At 25.6% G+C, this 19039-nt stretch overlaps 3 protein-coding genes across 7 annotated transcripts in view; 2 read left to right on the top strand and 1 right to left on the bottom strand.

Moving 5' to 3' along the window:
• Positions 1-7309, bottom strand: part of LOC123272059 — a 31364-nt gene extending 24055 nt beyond the window's left edge. The window contains exons 1-5 of one of the 2 annotated variants that reach the window (XM_044738678.1): positions 7163-7309; positions 6942-7015; positions 6757-6862; positions 4612-4915; positions 156-1077 (exon numbers count right to left, since the gene is read on the bottom strand). In XM_044738678.1, coding sequence (XP_044594613.1) covers positions 159-1077; positions 4612-4915; positions 6757-6862; positions 6942-6989 — 1377 coding nt within the window. In that variant the 5' untranslated portion in view covers positions 6990-7015; positions 7163-7309 and the 3' untranslated portion in view covers positions 156-158. Of the gene's footprint in view, positions 1-131; positions 1078-4611; positions 4916-6756; positions 6863-6941; positions 7016-7162 lie in introns of those variants that run through there. The other variant, XM_044738677.1, reaches the window with a different exon arrangement.
• LOC123272060 (lipase 3-like) lies at positions 4392-12300 on the top strand. Of its 3 annotated transcripts, none has more exons than XM_044738681.1 (8): positions 4392-4467; positions 7593-7788; positions 7916-8096; positions 9569-9683; positions 9752-9992; positions 10090-10248; positions 10636-10863; positions 12021-12300. In XM_044738681.1, the coding sequence occupies exons 2-8, from the start codon at positions 7603-7605 to the stop codon at positions 12186-12188; spliced, it is 1278 nt and encodes a 425-aa protein (XP_044594616.1). In that variant the 5' UTR covers positions 4392-4467; positions 7593-7602; the 3' UTR covers positions 12189-12300. The 3 variants fall into 3 exon arrangements, with proteins under 3 accessions (XP_044594616.1, XP_044594617.1, XP_044594614.1); XM_044738682.1 differs by lacking the exon at positions 4392-4467 and adding an exon at positions 4817-4882; XM_044738679.1 differs by lacking the exon at positions 4392-4467 and adding an exon at positions 4867-4891.
• A 35-nt stretch (positions 12301-12335) lies between these two features.
• LOC123272061 (lipase 1-like) lies at positions 12336-15414 on the top strand. Of its 2 annotated transcripts, XM_044738684.1 has the most exons (8): positions 12336-12424; positions 12506-12566; positions 12633-12813; positions 14150-14264; positions 14333-14576; positions 14645-14803; positions 14883-15110; positions 15188-15414. In XM_044738684.1, exons 1-8 carry the CDS (start codon positions 12405-12407, stop codon positions 15341-15343), a joined length of 1164 nt encoding a protein of 387 aa, XP_044594619.1. In that variant the 5' UTR covers positions 12336-12404; the 3' UTR covers positions 15344-15414. The 2 variants fall into 2 exon arrangements, with proteins under 2 accessions (XP_044594619.1, XP_044594618.1); XM_044738683.1 differs by lacking the exon at positions 12336-12424 and having other exon boundaries at positions 12431-12566.
• The last annotated feature ends 3625 nt before the right edge of the window (positions 15415-19039 follow it).

Below are 19039 nucleotides of genomic sequence, written 5' to 3'. Positions count from 1 at the left end.
TTAACTATGAATAAATGTACTTTCCTCCCAAATAAATATTTATTGAATGTTAAAAAATATTTAATAAATTAAATAATTGTCTTTAAATAAATGAAATTATTAATAGTTAATAAATCCTTCTATCAGTCTAGTTTTTTTAAACTATTATTTTTTATTATTTAATTATCGGACGTTCGAGTACATTTTTCAATCATAGTAGCCAATTCGCGAACCTGCCTGTCTAACGGTGTGCTATCTAATAGATCTTGATCTTGATAAGTAGACACAACATTAAGAACTTGACTCATAGGCAATTCATTTCTAACTTTGCTACTCCTTGGTGGCAAATCATCAGGATTTATACCATGAAGACTGTGCAATGCATTTTTATAACTAACAATTGTATAATCAAGACCGTCTAATGGAGAAGTTGCCCACAAAAAATTTTCTATATAATGTAAGTCTGTTATCAGCCTACTTGGCCGTGATTTAACTATCACATAAACAAGTAACGATGTTAAATCATCAGTTGAAATCATTTTTACAGACTTATTATCTTCAGCCAAATCATTGGACTCTATTTGAGATTCAATGTCCGCTAATGCGCCCTTAACTTCTGCGGTAATAAGATCCAGAGTGCTCTTCAGGCAGAATAATTTTTCAAAGGGCGCTTGACGAGCATCTAACGTAGCCAGTTCAACAATTGCAGATGGCATTGAAATGGCAAATGCTTCAGAAACTCCCAGTTGATCAGGTGTAACTCCAGCATTTATTAACTTTGTTATTTTATCTTTGATATAAAAGTCATCCTGCTCCAGTGTGTTGCTTAATAATGAGTAAATTCCGTCATGAAGATGATGCATGATAAATAATTCTAGTGACAAACTGAGCAACTTTTGAAAACGCCCATCGCTCTGGATGTCCAATTTAAAAAGATTCATTATGTTTACCCAATGGCGTTTTATCCAGCTTTGAATTACATCTCCTAATTCACTCGCTGAGTCATACTTTTCAAGATCTATACAATCTATGTCATCCTTCAAGTGTGGTAATTGATAACTACAGATATTTGATACTTCATACAGAAAATCCAAAGCCCTGAAATTATTTATTAAATTTAGTAAATTAACGCCAATCGAATTTATACAGTGATTAAAGTCAATATGCATACAAGAGAGAATTCATAAATTAGTAATGATAATAATAGGGTAAGTGTGGGTATTACTGCAGATTTTCTTGTTTTAATTTATGACTTTTCTAATTAAAAAAAAATTATTTCTGTTAATTTAAACCTTTTGGAAAATAACTGCATAGTGGTTTTATATGTATGACAATTATTCAATTTTTTATTAATTAATAAAAATTAAGTAGCCCGTACAAAAATGGATTGATCACTCATTGATCACTGACTGACCAATTATTGATTACGGATTGATCAACAACTCATCGTTAATTGATCAATAATTGATCAGTCAGTAATCAACCATAGATCAATGAGAGATCACTTAAAGATCAATACCTGATCACTCTGAGGAGAATAATCTGATAGTGATCAATCAGAGATCAGTTAGAGATCACCCAGTGATCAATCAGCGACAACCTATAGATCATTCGGAAATCGCATAAAAATCGTCCAGTGTTTAAATGAAAATCACACAGTGGCCATTTAATTATCAAGAAAAGATTGGCCCTTTATAAAGTAATCATTACTGAATATATAACTATAAATATAATAAATAAATACAAAAAGTAATAGCTGAAATAAAAAAAATATTATCAAGAATACTTTAAATAAATTTTATTTTCAGTATCAAGCAATTTTTATCCCATCACTGGACAATTTTTATAATATCTCCGAGTGATCTGTAGATTGTCGCTGATTGATTACTGGGTGATCTCTAACTGATCTTTGATTGATCACTATCAGATTATTCTCCTCAGAGTGATCAGTTATTGATCTTTAAGTGATCTCTTATTGATCTGTGGTTGATTACTGACTGATCAATTATTGATCAATTAACGATGAGTTGTTGATCAATCCGTGATCGATGATTGATCAGTCAGTGATCGATAAGTAATCAATCCATTTTTGTACGGGAGTTACAAAAGTGAATAATTTTATCTTTTTTAAGAGTTTCAGTGTAAAAAGAGGTGGTCGTAAAAAGTCTTTTTCTTTATATAAATGACCTAATTAATATATTTTTTACATTTAGAAGTTAGATAGCCATTTTTTAGAATCAAATAATTAATAAAAATTACATTTTGATCAGTAAAATTTATTTAATTAAGCATGCAGTAATTGGTACCGAGAAACCGCATGTGCGTGTATTACTGCAATTTTCTCAGTCGACTGCAGTAATAGAAGCGCCTCTATTTGTATATGTCTGTACCTATTACTGCGGACGTAAACACGACTATTCTAATCTCTAAATAAGTGCGTGAATCAAGTTGTCTCGAAGTGAAAAATAAACTATGGATAAAATTAATAAAAAATCAAAAGTTAATAAACAAAAAAATAAGAAGTCGAGGCAAGTCCAGGAAAGCAATAATCAGTAGATTGTAAGATTACATCAATTAAAATTTACGAATTCTGGTCAATTAATAATACGTTAATACGTATTAAGGCTGTGTTACTTATTATTTAGATTATGAAGAATTCTTGTTATTACATTAAACTAATAAATTTTCTTTTTGATAAGTTTTTGTTCATTTTTAAATAAATCCTAAAATATAGCCGTTCTGCAGTAATAGGTACGCAGTAACTGGATCAGTTGCAGTAATAGGAGCAAGCTACTTTAAGACCTGCAGTAATACATGCATTTAGACTTCTTTTTAAATGCTTATTATTTAACGAAAATATTTGTTTCTCTCATTGTTGATTTTATTTTGGGTTAATAATGAGTCAAACTTTTGTTTAAAAAAAAAAAGTTATCATTATCTTGAGAAAATTTTATAAAAATGCTTTCAAAGTGAGACTTACGAAAAAAACCGCAGTAATACCCACACATACCCTAACTTAAAAAAAACTTAGAATGACTTAAAAAAAAAAAAAAAAAAAAAAAAAACTTTACTCAATTCTTTCAATACTCGATAATAACTTTACTCAGATCCAACTGTATTTTATGAAATATTTACTCAATAATATTTTATAAGTGATGGCGCGCTTTTAAAAATTTCTATTCAATATTTTTTTATTTAATAACATTTTATTCGGCAAAAACAAAACTGTACTCAAGTTTCTCAACTCTGTGCAATCTGTACTCCAATAAAATAATTTAATAAATTAAAAAAAAAATTTTTTGCTATATATAGATATATAAATTATATATAATTGAGTGAAGTTGACATTGAATAAAGTTTCTAAAATAATAGAATTTTATTTTTATTAAGATTAAAATTATTAAGTAAAGTTTTTTTATTAATTTATTTAAAGTAAACGTATTAATAAACAAAAAAAATTGAATAGAGATTTTTAAAAGCGCGCTATTGCTTATAAAATACTATTGAGTAAAGATTTCATAAAATACAGTTGGTTCTGAGTAAACTTAGCGTTGAATAAAGTTAGTATCGAGTAGTGAATGAATTTAGTAAAGTTGTCTTTTTTTTTTAAGTTTTTCGATTATTTTTACACGCTTTATATTAGCTTCACTTGTATGTCAGTTTGTCAGTATGTCAGTATGTCAGTATGTAACTCTCCGTGGGTAATTTACGCGCCTGAATATTTTTGATAATCAACAAATAATAGTTTAAAAAAACGAAAAAATCACGCTTTTATAAATAAACCAAACTAAAAAGTAAAAAATAAATAATAGTTTAAAAAAACTAAAAACACGCTTTTTATAGAAAACCAAACTAAAAAATAGAAAATAAATTTAAATTAAGAATAGTGTTAAAAATTTCAATAAATATAAATTAATAATAGTGTTAATAAAAAATGTATTTTATTTTAAAAAGCGTGGGGTGCTTTTAAGATATTATCAAAATGATAATCACTCTACTCATATCTGTCAATAAAATATTTATAACTATTGACACCATGCACCTCACGCTTTTTTTTAAAATAAAATACATTTTTTTTATTTACACTATTATTAATTTATATTTATTGAAATTTTTAACACTATTCTTAATTTAAATTTATTTTCTATTTTTTAGTTTGGTTTTCTATAAAAAGCGTGTTTTTAGTTTTTTTAAACTATTATTTATTATTGAGTAATTTGGAGTAAAGATGTGTAACTGCCATACTAATAATAATAGAAGAATTACTAAATTTATAATAATAAGTGAATAGTTATAATAAAAATTTAATGATATTTAACATTAATTTAATTTAAATCAATTTGTGGCTTCGACTTTAACATTAGAGAGACATTGAAAATCAATGTTTGATGAGTTGGTCACATGATGAGGGCTTTTAGTTGCACTTAAAAGGAATTTATGGGTCTATTGAAGAAGTCGATGTCTTGGTGAAGTTTGTTAACAGTTGTGGTAATTCTATTGCAAGGACTACTGATAACATAGTTTTTGTTAGACTTGGTAGTTTTTAAAATATGATTTTTTCTAAGATTACGCTTATTATTTTTTATTAATATTTTATCTTATTAAATTAATAACTCGCTAGTAGATACTTACTCTTTGTAAGACGTAATTGAATTATTTAATTTAAGTTGAGATGCATCATGTGACACTGTAGTGTTGGTATATTTTTCATGCAGCAGTCTATTTACAAAAACAACAGTGCACTCTTCATTATCACTACCTTTTTCGGTACTTACAATCTGAACTTTATGAGGCACTGGAGATAAAATTATTGAGTCTTCGTTTTTTATCATCAAATGTATGACACCGCCATCGAATTTATAGATTCTTGATTCTTGGGCATCAGTGGAAACATAGTGATCTGGTAATTCTGGTAATGGTTTTAAAATGTGTTCGTCTGAAATTATAAATTTTATTTGTTAATAGTGAAAATATTAGTGATTAATTTATTAGATTTGTAAACTATGAAGACTATAAAAATATAACCAACGTTCAACAATTTCTTATTTTTTTCAACAATTAAATTACAAGTAAAAAAAATTATAGGTACTAGCAACCTTTCAGTCACTACACGGAAAGAACAAGACGACACTGGATATCATCGCAGATTATACTGAGTGAAGAAAAAATTTTAGATAGTAGCTAATATAATCCAGATTACAATGAGTATTATCCAGATATCACTTAGTATAATCTGGATTTTTTTAGCTACAATATTTTTGGCTACAAAATTTTTTTTCACCACATATATCACTGAGTATAATTTGGGATAATATCCAGTGTCATCTTGTTCTTTCCGTGTATGTGACTGCTTTGACTTGTGAACTATAAATAAACTTTTGTTAAATTGCACAGTATTTTTTTAACTATTGACGTTTTTGACGATATAAGCTCATTCTGATGTTACACTCATCAAGAGCTTTCATTTGAGTACTCACATCAATTTTTGATATATTTTTCATATATATACATATATATAAATATATGAAAAAAATTATGTGGGTACTTAAATGAAAGGTCTTGATGAGTGGAACATCAGGACGAGCTTATATCTTTTAAAATGTCAATATTTCACAAGGTATTTGTTAAATTGCACTGAACTTTCTTAACTATTGACATTTTTAAAGATATAAGCTCATCCTGATGTTACACTCATCAAGAGCTTTAATTTGGGTACCCACATGAATTTTTGATATATTTTTCATATATACATATATATAATATATATAAATATATGAAAAAAATGATGTGGATACTTAAATGAAAGGTCTAGATGAGTGGAACATCAGGATGAGCTTATATCTTTAAAAATAACAATATTTCACAAGGTATTTGTTAAATTGCACTGAACTTTCTTAACTACTGACATTTTTAAAGATATAAGCTCATCCTGATGTTACACTCATCAAGAGCTTTCATTTGAGTACCCACATGAATTTTTCATATATTTTTCATATATACATATATATATAATATATATAAATATATGAAAAAAATGATGTGGATACTCAAATGAAAGGTCTTGATGAGTGGAACATCAGGACGAGCTTATATCTTTTAAAATGTCAATATTTCACAAGGTATTTGTTAAATTGCACTGAACTTTCTTAACTATTGACATTTTTAAAGATATAAGCTCATCCTGATGTTACACTCATCAAGAGCTTTCATTTGAATACCCACATGAATTTTTGATATATTTTTCATATATATAATATTTATAAATATATGAAAAAAATGATGTGGGTAGTCAAATGAAAGGTCTTGATGAGTGGAACATCAGGACGAGCTTATATCTTTAAAAATGTCAATATTTCACAAGATATTTGTTAAAATGCCCTGTACTCTTTTAACTTTTGACGTTTTTAAAGATATAAGCTCATCCCGATGTTACATTCATCAAGAGCTTTCATTTGAGTACCCACATGCATTTTTGATATATTTTTCATATATACATATATATAATATATATAAATATATGAAAAATTGATGTGGGTACTCAAATGAAAGGTCTAGATGAGTGTAACATCGGGATGAGCTTATATCTTTAACAATATATTACTATAATATTATATATTACTTTCAAGTAATAATTAACTCAACACATTCATAAATTAAAAGTTATTGTTTTTTATAGTCTGCATACTTAAAAATATTTTGATATATAATTAATATTGCTGTCACGAATTTATGCAGCATTGAATTACTCATTACTCATTACTCATGCATTCACATTACCTATTAAGTCTTCAGTGATTGATAAATTTTTCAGAGATTCATCTGATGGAATGCAAATTATCCAACGGTTTGCCAATGTTAATTCATATTTAGCTTTAAACTTTTTCTATAACACAATAATTAAATTAGCAATAAAATAACATCCTAATTATATTTAAAAAAAAAAAAAAAAAAAAAAAAATTACTTTCAATAATAAAAAAAACGGGTTTAGAGCAGTCTCATTAAATTCCATAATCGGAAATGTTTTTCTTCATCCTTCTAAAAAAAAAAAAAAAAAAAAAAACATAATAATTAAAAATAAAAACTATTCTTCAAAAATTACTATATATAAAAATTGAATAAAATAAATATCAAAATAAATTACTTTCTAATTCGAAAAACAAAAATATTTTTAAAGAACCTAACCTTTAATTTAATAAATCAGTGCAATGACTAATATAATATATAAACACACATTCCATAAAAAATGGTGATGAAAAAATAATTACATATTCTATGAACACATGACAAATGTAAACAAAAATTACTGAAAGAGTATTATTATCATCATTATTATTGTTGTTATTATTATATATGTTTTGTTACTCAAAAATTTTGAACTTTGATTCTAAGCAATTCATAAAATATATTTATAATTATGACATGAGTAATAGATGAAACATATAATACATTACATGCTTATAAATTATATATGAGAGAATATATTAATATATTTATATGTATTGTAAGTATTTGATAAGCTAGTCAAGTAAGTTTGATTTTATATTTTATTCTTACAGCATCATTCATCAGAGCCAATACTTAAATTAATAAAATTTATTTTTTTTCATTCTAGTAAAAGTAAAATGATGTATATTATGTACTGCGACAATTATTTAATACAATTGATAATACTATCAATAATAATTAACATTACATCGGCATTATCAGTAATCGATGTAATTACATTTTTTCCAAACTCATTCGCCGATGTACCATCATCTTTGAATGATAATGTTATTGATTATAATCCAGACGTTGATTTGCCTGCGGTAAGTTTTTTAGAATACTTTATTAATTTTTAAATTAAATAAAATTCGCGGGTTTTTTTTTTTAATTATTTTTTTTTTATTTCATTTAATTTTGACATGGTAATTTTAAATTAAATTTATCTTTTAGGAAGATATGATAAAAAGAGCTGGATATTCTGCAGAAGTTCATGTAGTGGAAACTGATGATGGATATTTATTGTCTTTACATCGTATCCCCGGGAAACCTGGTGCAAAACCGATTTTCTTACAACATGGGTTACTGGGTAGTTCTGCGGACTGGATTATTCCTGGCAAAGGACATTCATTAGGTATTTATATAAATAATTAATACTCAAATTTAGAGAAATCTGATCATTTTTTTTAATTTTTATGATAAATAAATTAGAGTAAAAAAAATTTATTTAAAAAATTACATCTTTCAAAGCCCTGAGAAATTATAAATGCAATGTTTTTTTTTAATTATTTTCTAAATCTGGTTTATTTTTTAAGAAAAAAAAAATGTCAAGTGTCTGCTAATTTCAGTGGCATAAAATTTTGGCTTATTGAAATTTTTAAAAATATAAGCTCATCCTGATGTTACACTCATCAAGAACTTTCATTTGAGTACCCACATGTATTTTTGATATATTTTTCATATATAAATATATGTAATATATATAAACATACAAAATATGTGAAAAATTGATGTGGGTACTTAAATAAAAGGTCTTGGTGAATGTAACATCGGGGTGAGCTTATATCTTTAAAAATGTCAATAGTTCTCAAGATACAAGGTCATTTCTTAATTATTGATATTTTAAAAGATGTGAGCTCATCCCGAAGTTATACTCATCAAGAGCTTTTACTTGAGTACCAACATGCATTTTTATATATTTTTCATATATACATATATATAATATATATAAATATATGAAAAATTGATGTGGGTACTCAAATGAAAGGTCTTGATGAGTATAATATCGGGATGAGCTTATATCTTTTAAAATGTCAATAGTTCTCAAGATATAAGGTAATTTCTTAATTATTGATATTTTTAGAGATGTAAGCCCGTCCTGACGTTACATTCATCAAAAGCTTTCATTTGAGTACCCACATTCATTTTGATATATTTTTCATATATACATATATATAATATACATAAATATATGAAAAATTGATGTGGGTACTCAAATGAAAGGTCTTGATGAATGTAACTCCAAGATGAGCTTATATTTTTTAAAGTGTCAATATTTTACAAGATATTTGTTAAATCGCACTGTACATTCTTAACTATCGTCGTTTTTAAATATATAAGCTCATCCCAATGTTACACTCATCCAGAGCTTTCATTTGAGTACCCACATTCATTTTGATATATTTTTCATATATACATATATATAATATATATAAATATATGAAAAATTGATGTGGGTACTCAAACGAAAGGTCTTGATCAGTGTAACATCGGGATGAGCTTATATCTTTAAAAATGTCAATAGTTTACAAGATACAAGATCATTTCTTAATTATGTATCTAGAAATAGAGCATTTTCACATGCAGCCTAAATACTTATTATAAATTGACTATTGGTGAGAATGATATGAAACCATGAAAAGGCACAACTCCAGGTCAAGACTTTGGAAAAGTTCCAACGATACCAAATTTAACTATAAAAACCTATTTTATCATATAAATACTTTGGTCACAAAATTTTGCTAATTCTCTTCATAATATAGATATTATGGCTTTGTTAGTTATTGTGATAAATACATAACGATAAATTAATTAATAACATTACAGCATATTTATTGTCGGATGTTGGATACGATGTCTGGTTAGGAAATATACGCGGTAATACATATTCACGCGCTCATATAAATTTATCACCCCATGATTCGCAATTTTGGAATTTCAGGTAATTACCAATTAATATATGCAAAATTTTTATTGGTGACATCAACATAAATGCTATTTATTTTTAAGCTTTCATGAAATGGGAATTTATGACGTACCGGCTGCAGTTTCTTATATCGTAGAGAAAACAAACATGTCTTTAGTTTACATTGGGCATTCAATGGGGACAACAATGGGATACGTGATGGCATCTGAGCGGCCTGAAATAGCAGAAAAAATAAAAGTTATGATCAGTTTGGCTCCTATTGGATTTATGAGTCATTTAAAAAGCCCCGTGAGAATTGTAGCACCTTTTGCAAATGATATTAAAGTAAATAGGGTTTTTTTTTTTACTATTTTTTTAAATATACTTGCAATTTTCCCAACTACAAAAATACTAAAATAAAATTTATTTTTTTTTTTTTAAGTTAGTAGCGCATTTTCTAGGAGTTGATGAATTTCTTCCTCAAAATATTTTTATAAAATATCTAGCCAAGTATGGCTGTGAATTGGTTACCATTGAAAAAGAAATCTGTAAAAATTCAATATTTGCAATTAGTGGATTTGACGATGCACAATTTAATCAAGTATGTCTTTAATTATCCTCTCTTATAGTTTTAGGAGTTAGAAAATTTTATGACATGAAACTAAAATTTAATTTTCAATTTTTAATTAACTTTGAAAAAAAATAATATATCGTAGATCAAAAAATTTTAGTCATGTGAATTTTATTTTCAGTAACTGAGTAACTGAGAAACTAAACAATTATTTTTATTTTACTCCTTTTTATAATAATTGACCTTTGCATACTAGATTTTTTTTTTAAATCTAACTTGTAAAACTATTTATCAAAATTTCATTTTAAAACTTTTTTTAAAAATTTTTATGCGCTCTTTTAGCTTTAGGATGATGGAATTTTTTTTTATTATTAATTATTTTTTTATTTATTATTTATTATTGAAATAATATTTTAGACCTGGTTACCAGTTATATTGAGTCATACACCAGCAGGCGCGTCAACAAAAACTATGGTTCATTACGCTCAAGAAATAGTATCCGGGCGATTTCAACAGTATGATTATGGAGCAAAAAAAAATTTTGAGCTTTATAATTCAACTTATCCACCGGAATATAATTTAAGTAAAATTCAAGTACCCATTGTATTTTTTTACGCTGATAATGATTGGCTAGCTGCTCCAGAGGTATTGTAATTTAATTAATCATTTTAATTATTAATTAGTAATTTTAATTATTAATTAATAATTTTAATTATTAATTAATAATTTTAATTATTAATTAATAATTTTAATTATTAATTAATAATTTTAATTATTAATTAATAATTTTAATTATTAATTAATAATTTTAATTATTAATTAATAATTAAAATTATTAATTAATAATTTTAATTATTAATTAATAATTTTAATTATTAATTAATAATTTTAATTATTAATTAATAATTTTAATTATTAATTATTAACACCGGCACACAAAAAAAAAAAATTTGTCAGTACTTTTGACGGGATCCGTATATCTTTATGTAATCCGACCCGCTGAATCCAAATTTGAGGTCAGTTTGACGCGTAAAACGTCAAATTTACGAGAAAATTTTGAAAAACCGAAAAAAATGACGAAAATCGGCAGTTTAGGCGATTTAAAATGATTTAAAAATTTTTTTTGACCTAAACTAAGGATGATTTTTATGTATTTCGACCCGCTTAATACTTATCTGAAGTTTATTTAGACCATAAGCCATTAAAAGTTTAAGAAAATTCCAAAAAACCCTGAAAAATTGCAAAAAAAGCAAAAAATAGCAAAAAAAAGTAAAAAATTCCAGATATTGTGTTAAAAAAAATTTTATAAAATTAGATCAATCATAATTCTCATGTATTTCGATCCGCCGAATATAAATCTCGAATTTATATGGCTCAAACATCTCTAAAAATGTAAATAAATGGCAAAAAAACCACTGAAAATTAAAATAAATCAAGTCCGTTATGATAAAAATCAATTTTTAAATAAAAATAAAAATTTTTTAACATGTTATCCGATCTGTGGAATGTAAATTTTAAATTTTTTGACCTAAATCCTCAAAAAATTTTAATTCTTTAAAAAAATCTTTTTAAAACCGTTTATTTTTTTATTTTAATACGGGTCACGTCAAAAGTACTGACAATTTTTTTTTTTTGTGTGCCGGTGTAATTTGGATTATTAATTAATAATTTAAATTGTTAATTAATAATTTAAATTATTAATTAATAATTTAAATTATTGATTAATAAATTATAATTTAAATTATTGATTAATAATTTAAATTATTAATGAATAATTTAATAATTATAATTATTTATTTCAGGATGTTCAGAATCTTTATTCAAAATTACCAAGAACATACGGTTTACACAGGATTAATTTTACAAAATTTAATCATTTAGACTTTTTATGGGGAATCGATGCAAAGCAATTACTCTACAACGACATAATAGATCTGATAAATAAATATGATAATTTATTATTGTTTTAAATACTCAACAGTTTAATTATGAAGATAAGCTTGCTTACAATTGCAAGTTTAAAATTTTTATATTTTTACATTTTTTCAAACACCTTACGTATAATAAACCTGTTTACTTCAAGTAATTGTTTTAATTATTACAGATAGTGTCGTAATAGTCAAACTAGTAATTAACACACAAATGAATTAAAATTGTTATCGCACTGTGATAATTATGAATAATCGATGCTACCGCGAAACGTTTAGTTAGTATAATATGAGAGTACTGTTAAAAATATTGTTGTAATAAGTTTATTTTAAAAAATGATGCATGTTCTTTCATGTAGTGTAATTTTTCTTTCTCTTCTTGGCTTTTCAACAAACGATGTTTTCGAGTCATGGCCTACAGTAATTTCTTTTTACTAATTATAACAACAGTTACTAGCGTAAAGTATAACTTTATTTATTTGACAGACAAAATTAATAGAACGCGATGGATATTACGGAGAGACGCATAATGTTACTACGGAAGACGGGTTTATTTTGAGTTTACACAGGATCCCGGGGAAATTAAATTCTACTCCGGTATTGCTAATACATGGTTTGCTTTGTACTTCAGCTTTATGGGTTGTTTTAGGAAAAGAAAAATCATTGGGTAATTTATTTGATTAATATTTTTACTAGCAACTTTGCAGTCACTATGTGACTGCTGTGACTTGTGAACTATAAATAAATAAAATTTTGCTTTATTAAATAATAACATTTTTAAAGATGTAAGCTCATCCTGATGTTACACTCATCAAGACCTCTTATTTGAGTACCCACATCAATTTATCATATATTTTATATATTTATGTATACTATATATATGTATATATGAAAAATATATCAAAATGCATGTGGGTATTCAAATGACAGCTCTTGATGAGTGTAGTATCGAGATGAGCTTATATCTTTAAAAATGTCATTATTTAACAAGATACAATGTCATTTATTAAATATGGACGTTTTAAAAGATATAAGCTCATCCCGATGTTACACTCATCAAGAGCTTTCATTTGAGTACCCACTTGCATTTTTGATATATTTTTCATATATACATATATATAATATATATAAATATATGAAATATAAGGAAAATTGATGTGGGTACTCATTTGAAAGGTCTCGATCAGTATAATTTCGGGATGAACTTATATCTTTAAAATTGTCAGTAGTTCACAAAATACAAGGTAATTTCTTAATTATTGACATTTTTGAAGATATAAGCTCATCTTGATGTTACACTTATCAAGAGCTTTCATTTGAGTACCCACATGTATTTTAATATATTTTTCATATATACATATGTATAATATATAAAAATATATAAAAAATTGATGTGGGTACTCAAATGAAAGATCTTGATGAATGTAAAATCGGGGTGAGTTTATATCTTTAAAAATGTCAATAGTCTACGAGATACAAAGTCATTTCTTCGTTGTTGACATTTTTAAAGATATAAGCTCATCCCGATGTTACACTTATCAAGAGCTTTCATTTGAGTACCCACATGAATTTTGATATATTTTTCATATATACATATATATAATATATATAAATATATGAAAAATTGATGTGGGTACTCAAATGAAAGGTCTCGATGAGTATAATGTCGTGATCGGCTTATATCTTTAAAAATATCAATAGTTCATAAAATAAAAGGTAATTTCTTAATTATTGACAATTTTAAAGATATAAGCTCATCCCGATGTTACACTCATCGAGACCTTTCATTTAAGTACCCACATGACAATTTTTATATATTTGATATATATGGTATTTTTGAAATATGTAAATATATTAAATATATGAAAAATTGATGTAGGTACTCAAATGAAAGGTCTCGATGAGTGTAACATCGGGATGAGCTTATATCTTTAAAAATGTTAATAGTTCACAAAATACAAGGTCATTCTTTAAATATGTTCTTATTGATTATTTTTACGTAGCGTATTTATTAGCCGATGAAGGATATGACGTTTGGCTAGCAAATTCTCGAGGGAGTTCTTATTCAATGTCCCATGTTAATTTAACTACTGATGATTTTGAATTTTGGGATTTTAGGTAAAATTTATTATTTTTTTAATAATAAATTTTACTAAAGTAAAATTTATTAACATTTTATTTTTCAGTTACAATGAAATGGGTATTTACGATTTACCAGCTATGATCGATTATATTACGTCAATAGTAAATGATAAAATAATAATTATTGGACACTCGCAAGGTACTATGCAAAGTTTTATAATGGAATCTGAACGACCAGAAATGACTGAAAAAATCAAAGGATTAATTTGTCTTGCGCCAATTGCATTTCTGGGACATGTAGAGTGGCGTATAAAAAATATCGGGCCAGTACTAGCTAAAATTGCTAATGTATGAGTATTTATTTTTTAATCAAACATTAATATAATTATAGTTAAAATTTATTTATTTTTTTTTAGTTTTTTAGAAATTTTGGTCTTCTAAATAGCTTTGGAGTTCAAACGCTGGCATTTAAAACCATTTTATCTTTTGGTTGCAAATTATTTAAAATCCAAAACTATTTTTGTCAAAATATTTATTATTCAATTATTGGGTTTGAAGATCACCAATTCAATAGCGTAAATTTTAGTTGAAATTTTTAATATCTAGATTTGTAATCAATAAAATTATAATTAGTAATTTTGAAATGAATTTTAGACTCTTTTAAATCCAATTTTGGATAATTATCCAGCTGGAACATCATTCAAAAATTTAATACATTTTTCGCAAGACGTTGAATTTAATGTCTTCGCAAAATACGATTACGGTGAAGGAGAGAATTTAAAAATTTACAATTCGTCTAAACCACCTGACTATGATTTATCGAAAGTTACCTCTCCAACTGCTTTGATTTATTCAAAGGCTGATTGGTATTCAAACCCTACGGTAAATATTTTCGACTGTACATTTTGTAGATACATACAAATAAACTTGTGTTTAATCATAAAGAATTGTTTTTTTAGGATGTGGAAGCGCTTATTGATGTGTTACCAAATATAATCGATGTATACGTTGTAGATCATCCAAAATTTACCCATATGGATTTTTTGTGGGCTATCGATGCTAAATCGCTACTGTATGATCATGTCATTGATCTTGTGAAGAAATTCAGCAATTAAGATCTCGAAAATAATGATAATTTTAATGGTATTTGAAAAAAAAATCTTAAAGTATAAACATAAAGGAGAAATAAAATTTTGAAATATTTATGACACTTTGTTTTATTCAACGAATTTTTTAAAAAAATAATTTTTAAAAAATTATATCAATAGTTTTTAAAATTCTCATCTGTGAAATTTTCACTCACTATGTCGCTGCCTGATGACTTGTCAACAATAAAAAATTAAAATTTTATTTTATTAAATAATGAATTTCGTTAAATAGCACTTTAATTTCTTAAATATTGACGTTTTTAAAGTTATAAGCTCATCCCGGTGTTACACTTATCAAGAGCTTTCATTTGAGTACCCACATGCATTTTGATATATTTTTCATATATACATATAAAATATATATATATATATATATATATGAAAAATTGATGTTGGTACTCAAATGAAAGGTCTTGATGAGTGTAACTCCAGGATGAGCTTATATCTTTAAAAATGTCAATAGTTGACAAGATACAAGGTCATTTCTTAATTATTGACATTTTTTAAGATATAAGCTCATCCCGACGTAACACTCATCAAGAGCTTTCATTTGAGTACCCACATGCACTTTGATATATTTTTCATATATACATATATAATATATATATAAATATATGAAAAATTGATGTTGGTACTCAAATGAAAGGTCTTGACGAGTGTAACTCCCGGATGAGCTTATATCTTTAAAAATGTCAATAGTTGACAAGATACAAAGTCATTTCTTAATTATTGACATTTTTTAAGATATAAGCTCATCCCGATGTAACACTCATCAAGAGCTTTCATTTGAGTACCCACATGCATTTTGATATATTTTTCATATATACATATATAATATATATATAAATATATGAAAAATTGATGTTGGTACTCAAATGAAAGGTCTTGACGATTGTAACTCCCGGATGAGCTTATATCTTTAAAAATGTCAATAGTTGACAAGATACAAAGTCATTTCTTAATTATTGACATTTTTTAAGATATAAGCTCATCCCGATGTAACACTCATCAAGAGCTTTAATTTGAGTACCCACATGCATTTTGATATATTTTTCATTTATTTATGTATATAATATATAGATATAAATGTATGCAAAATTGATATGGTTACTCAAATGAAAGGTCTCTGAGTGTAACATCGAGATGAGCTTATATCTTAAAAAATGTTAATTTCCACAAGATAAAAGTAATTTCTTAATTATGTATCTATAGATAGAGCATTTTCGAATGCAGCCTAAATACTTATCATAAATTGATTATCGGTGAGAATGATATGAAACCTTGAAAAGGCACAAATTAAAGTCAAGACCTTTGCAATGACACTAAATTTCACTAAAAAAAACCGATTTTATCATATAATTATCATGGAAACAAAATTTTTCTTATTCTCTTAATAAAATAGACAATTATAAATGTCTAAATGTCATTAAAAATGTCTATAATTTCTTTATATCGAAATTAAATTGAAAAAATCTGATAATTTTTTAGTAAATTAATTATAGCAAGAAAAATTTATTGAAAAAATTCAATTTTCATAAGCTTTTAAAAAACATTGCAAATTCAAATTGTTTTTAAATAATTTCCTAGACCTAGATTATTCAAGAAAAATAAAAAAATTCTCCGCTGATTTCAATGTCAATTTTTCGGAGTCAATTTATTTATTTAAATAAAATAAAAAAAATACTCAAGTGTAATTATAAATAATTATAATAATAAATTACGTCAAGCAAAAATTATCAAAAAAAATTGACATATAGAAGTTTAAAAAAATAAAAAATGCAATTTTTTTTAAATAATTTTTTTTTTCAATAAAATTATAAAGTTTTGAAGTGACTTAACTTTAACTGTAACATCATTGTAAAAAATTGTTTCTAAATACAAAAATTTTTCGGATGTCTGCAATTGTCACTCAAATTAAAAAATATAATATGATACACTTAAAATTTTTTTTTTATTGGAGCTTATTGTAATCCAGAACACCTGAGGTTTCAAAGTAAAGAATAAAGAACAATTTCTTTGACGAGGCAACTGTAAAATGAAATACCTTAACAAAAAACACGAGAGATAATTTATTCACACGTGTGTGCTCCATGTCACGTGTTTCCTGACAGCAACATTAAATAAAACCCATATTATGCTTATTGTCAAAGCAGTGTTTCCATGTTTTAAAAGTACCCTTACATTAAATAAATAAAAGTGTGTTAGTAAGACACATTGTGCAAGGAATATTGTGGTTTATTTTTAAATAAATAATAGTTTAAAAAAACTAAAAACACGCTTTTTATAGAAAACCAAACTAAAAAATAGAAAATAAATTTAAATTAAGAATAGTGTTAAAAATTTCAATAAATATAAATTAATAATAGTGTAAATAAAAAAAATGTATTCCTAATATAAAATTGAGATGAAATGTATGTGGCATCAAACTATTCGTAACGTGATTGGTCGAATATATCATAAGCATGAAAATATATGCAAATGCTACAGTCAGGCGCGCGCTTGCGCGCGCAAATTCAAATTCTAGTCCTAATATAAAATTGAGATGAAATGTATGTGGCATCAAACTATTCGTAACGTGATTGGTCGAATATATCATAAGCATGAAAATATATGCAAATGCTACAGTCAGGCGCGCGCTTGCGCGCGCAAATTCAAATTCTAGTTTATTTTAAAAAAAGCGTGAGGTGCATGGTGTCAATAGTTATAAATATTTTATTGACAGATATGAGTAGAGTGATTATCATTTTGATAATATCTTAAAAAGCACCCCACGCTTTTTTTAAAATAAAATACATTTTTTTTATTTACACTATTATTAATTTATATTTATTGAAATTTTTAACACTATTCTTAATTTAAATTTATTTTCTATTTTTTAGTTTGGTTTTCTATAAAAAGCGTGTTTTTAGTTTTTTTAAACTATTATTTATTTTTTACTTTTTAGTTTGGTTTATTTATAAAAGCGTGATTTTTTAGTTTTTTTAAACTATTATTTGTTGATTATCAAAAATATTCAGGCGCGCAAATTACCCACGGAGAGGGTTGCGGTCAACTAGTCAGATCGACAACATTCCAAATTATTAAAACTCTAGAAAATTTAAAATTCCGCTACATTCAAGGTTTATAAAATACATTAGCTTAAATAGAATAACAGCCGAAAAACAATTTTGTAAATTATAAAACACCGGGTTATCGAATAAAAGTAAATATAAATCTTATATTCCTCAAGAGTTAAAATTAATTTGATTTCGAAAAAGGGTTGTTCCGACGTATATTCATCCGAATACTCATCTATCCGAATAATGATTCGGCCGAAAATTACTCATCCAAAAAATTGGAAATTTTTCTTAGATGGTCCACCTTTACAATCATGAAATTTGAGTGTTTTCCATACATGCTTGTAAATTAAAATAAAATTAATTTTCAAAAATTAATTAATTTAAAATTAATTAAAAAAAATTTCTAATCTAATTATAAAATTATTGACATTTTTCGGCTAAATGAGTGTTCGTCTGTTCATTCATTTTGGCGTATAAATTTTCGTTGTTATGTTTTTTAATTTATTGAGACTTTGTAACTTTGAAAGATTCTATTAATATAGCTTTAGATTTTTCTTTATTTAAGATTATATTTTTCGGAATTTTAAAATTTGTAAAATTAATT

This window comes from Cotesia glomerata, linkage group LG9, assembly GCF_020080835.1.
Source record: "Cotesia glomerata isolate CgM1 linkage group LG9, MPM_Cglom_v2.3, whole genome shotgun sequence".
NCBI lineage: Eukaryota > Metazoa > Arthropoda > Insecta > Hymenoptera > Braconidae > Cotesia > Cotesia glomerata.
This window is presented reverse-complemented; position numbering and strand designations above follow the sequence as displayed.

Excerpts from the sequence above, each read along its gene's own strand:
- LOC123272060 (XM_044738681.1), top strand. The coding sequence starts at position 7,603 with ATGATGTATATTATGTACTGCGACAATTATTTAATACAATTGATAATA. Across the intron at positions 8,097-9,568 it reads TGGCAAAGGACATTCATTAG|CATATTTATTGTCGGATGTT; the intron begins GTATTTATATAA and ends ATAACATTACAG. Across the intron at positions 9,993-10,089 it reads CTTTTGCAAATGATATTAAA|TTAGTAGCGCATTTTCTAGG; the intron begins GTAAATAGGGTT and ends TTTTTTTTTAAG.
- LOC123272061 (XM_044738683.1), top strand. The coding sequence starts at position 12,483 with ATGATGCATGTTCTTTCATGTAGTGTAATTTTTCTTTCTCTTCTTGGC. Across the intron at positions 12,814-14,149 it reads AGGAAAAGAAAAATCATTGG|CGTATTTATTAGCCGATGAA; the intron begins GTAATTTATTTG and ends ATTTTTACGTAG. Across the intron at positions 15,111-15,187 it reads ATTGGTATTCAAACCCTACG|GATGTGGAAGCGCTTATTGA; the intron begins GTAAATATTTTC and ends TTGTTTTTTTAG.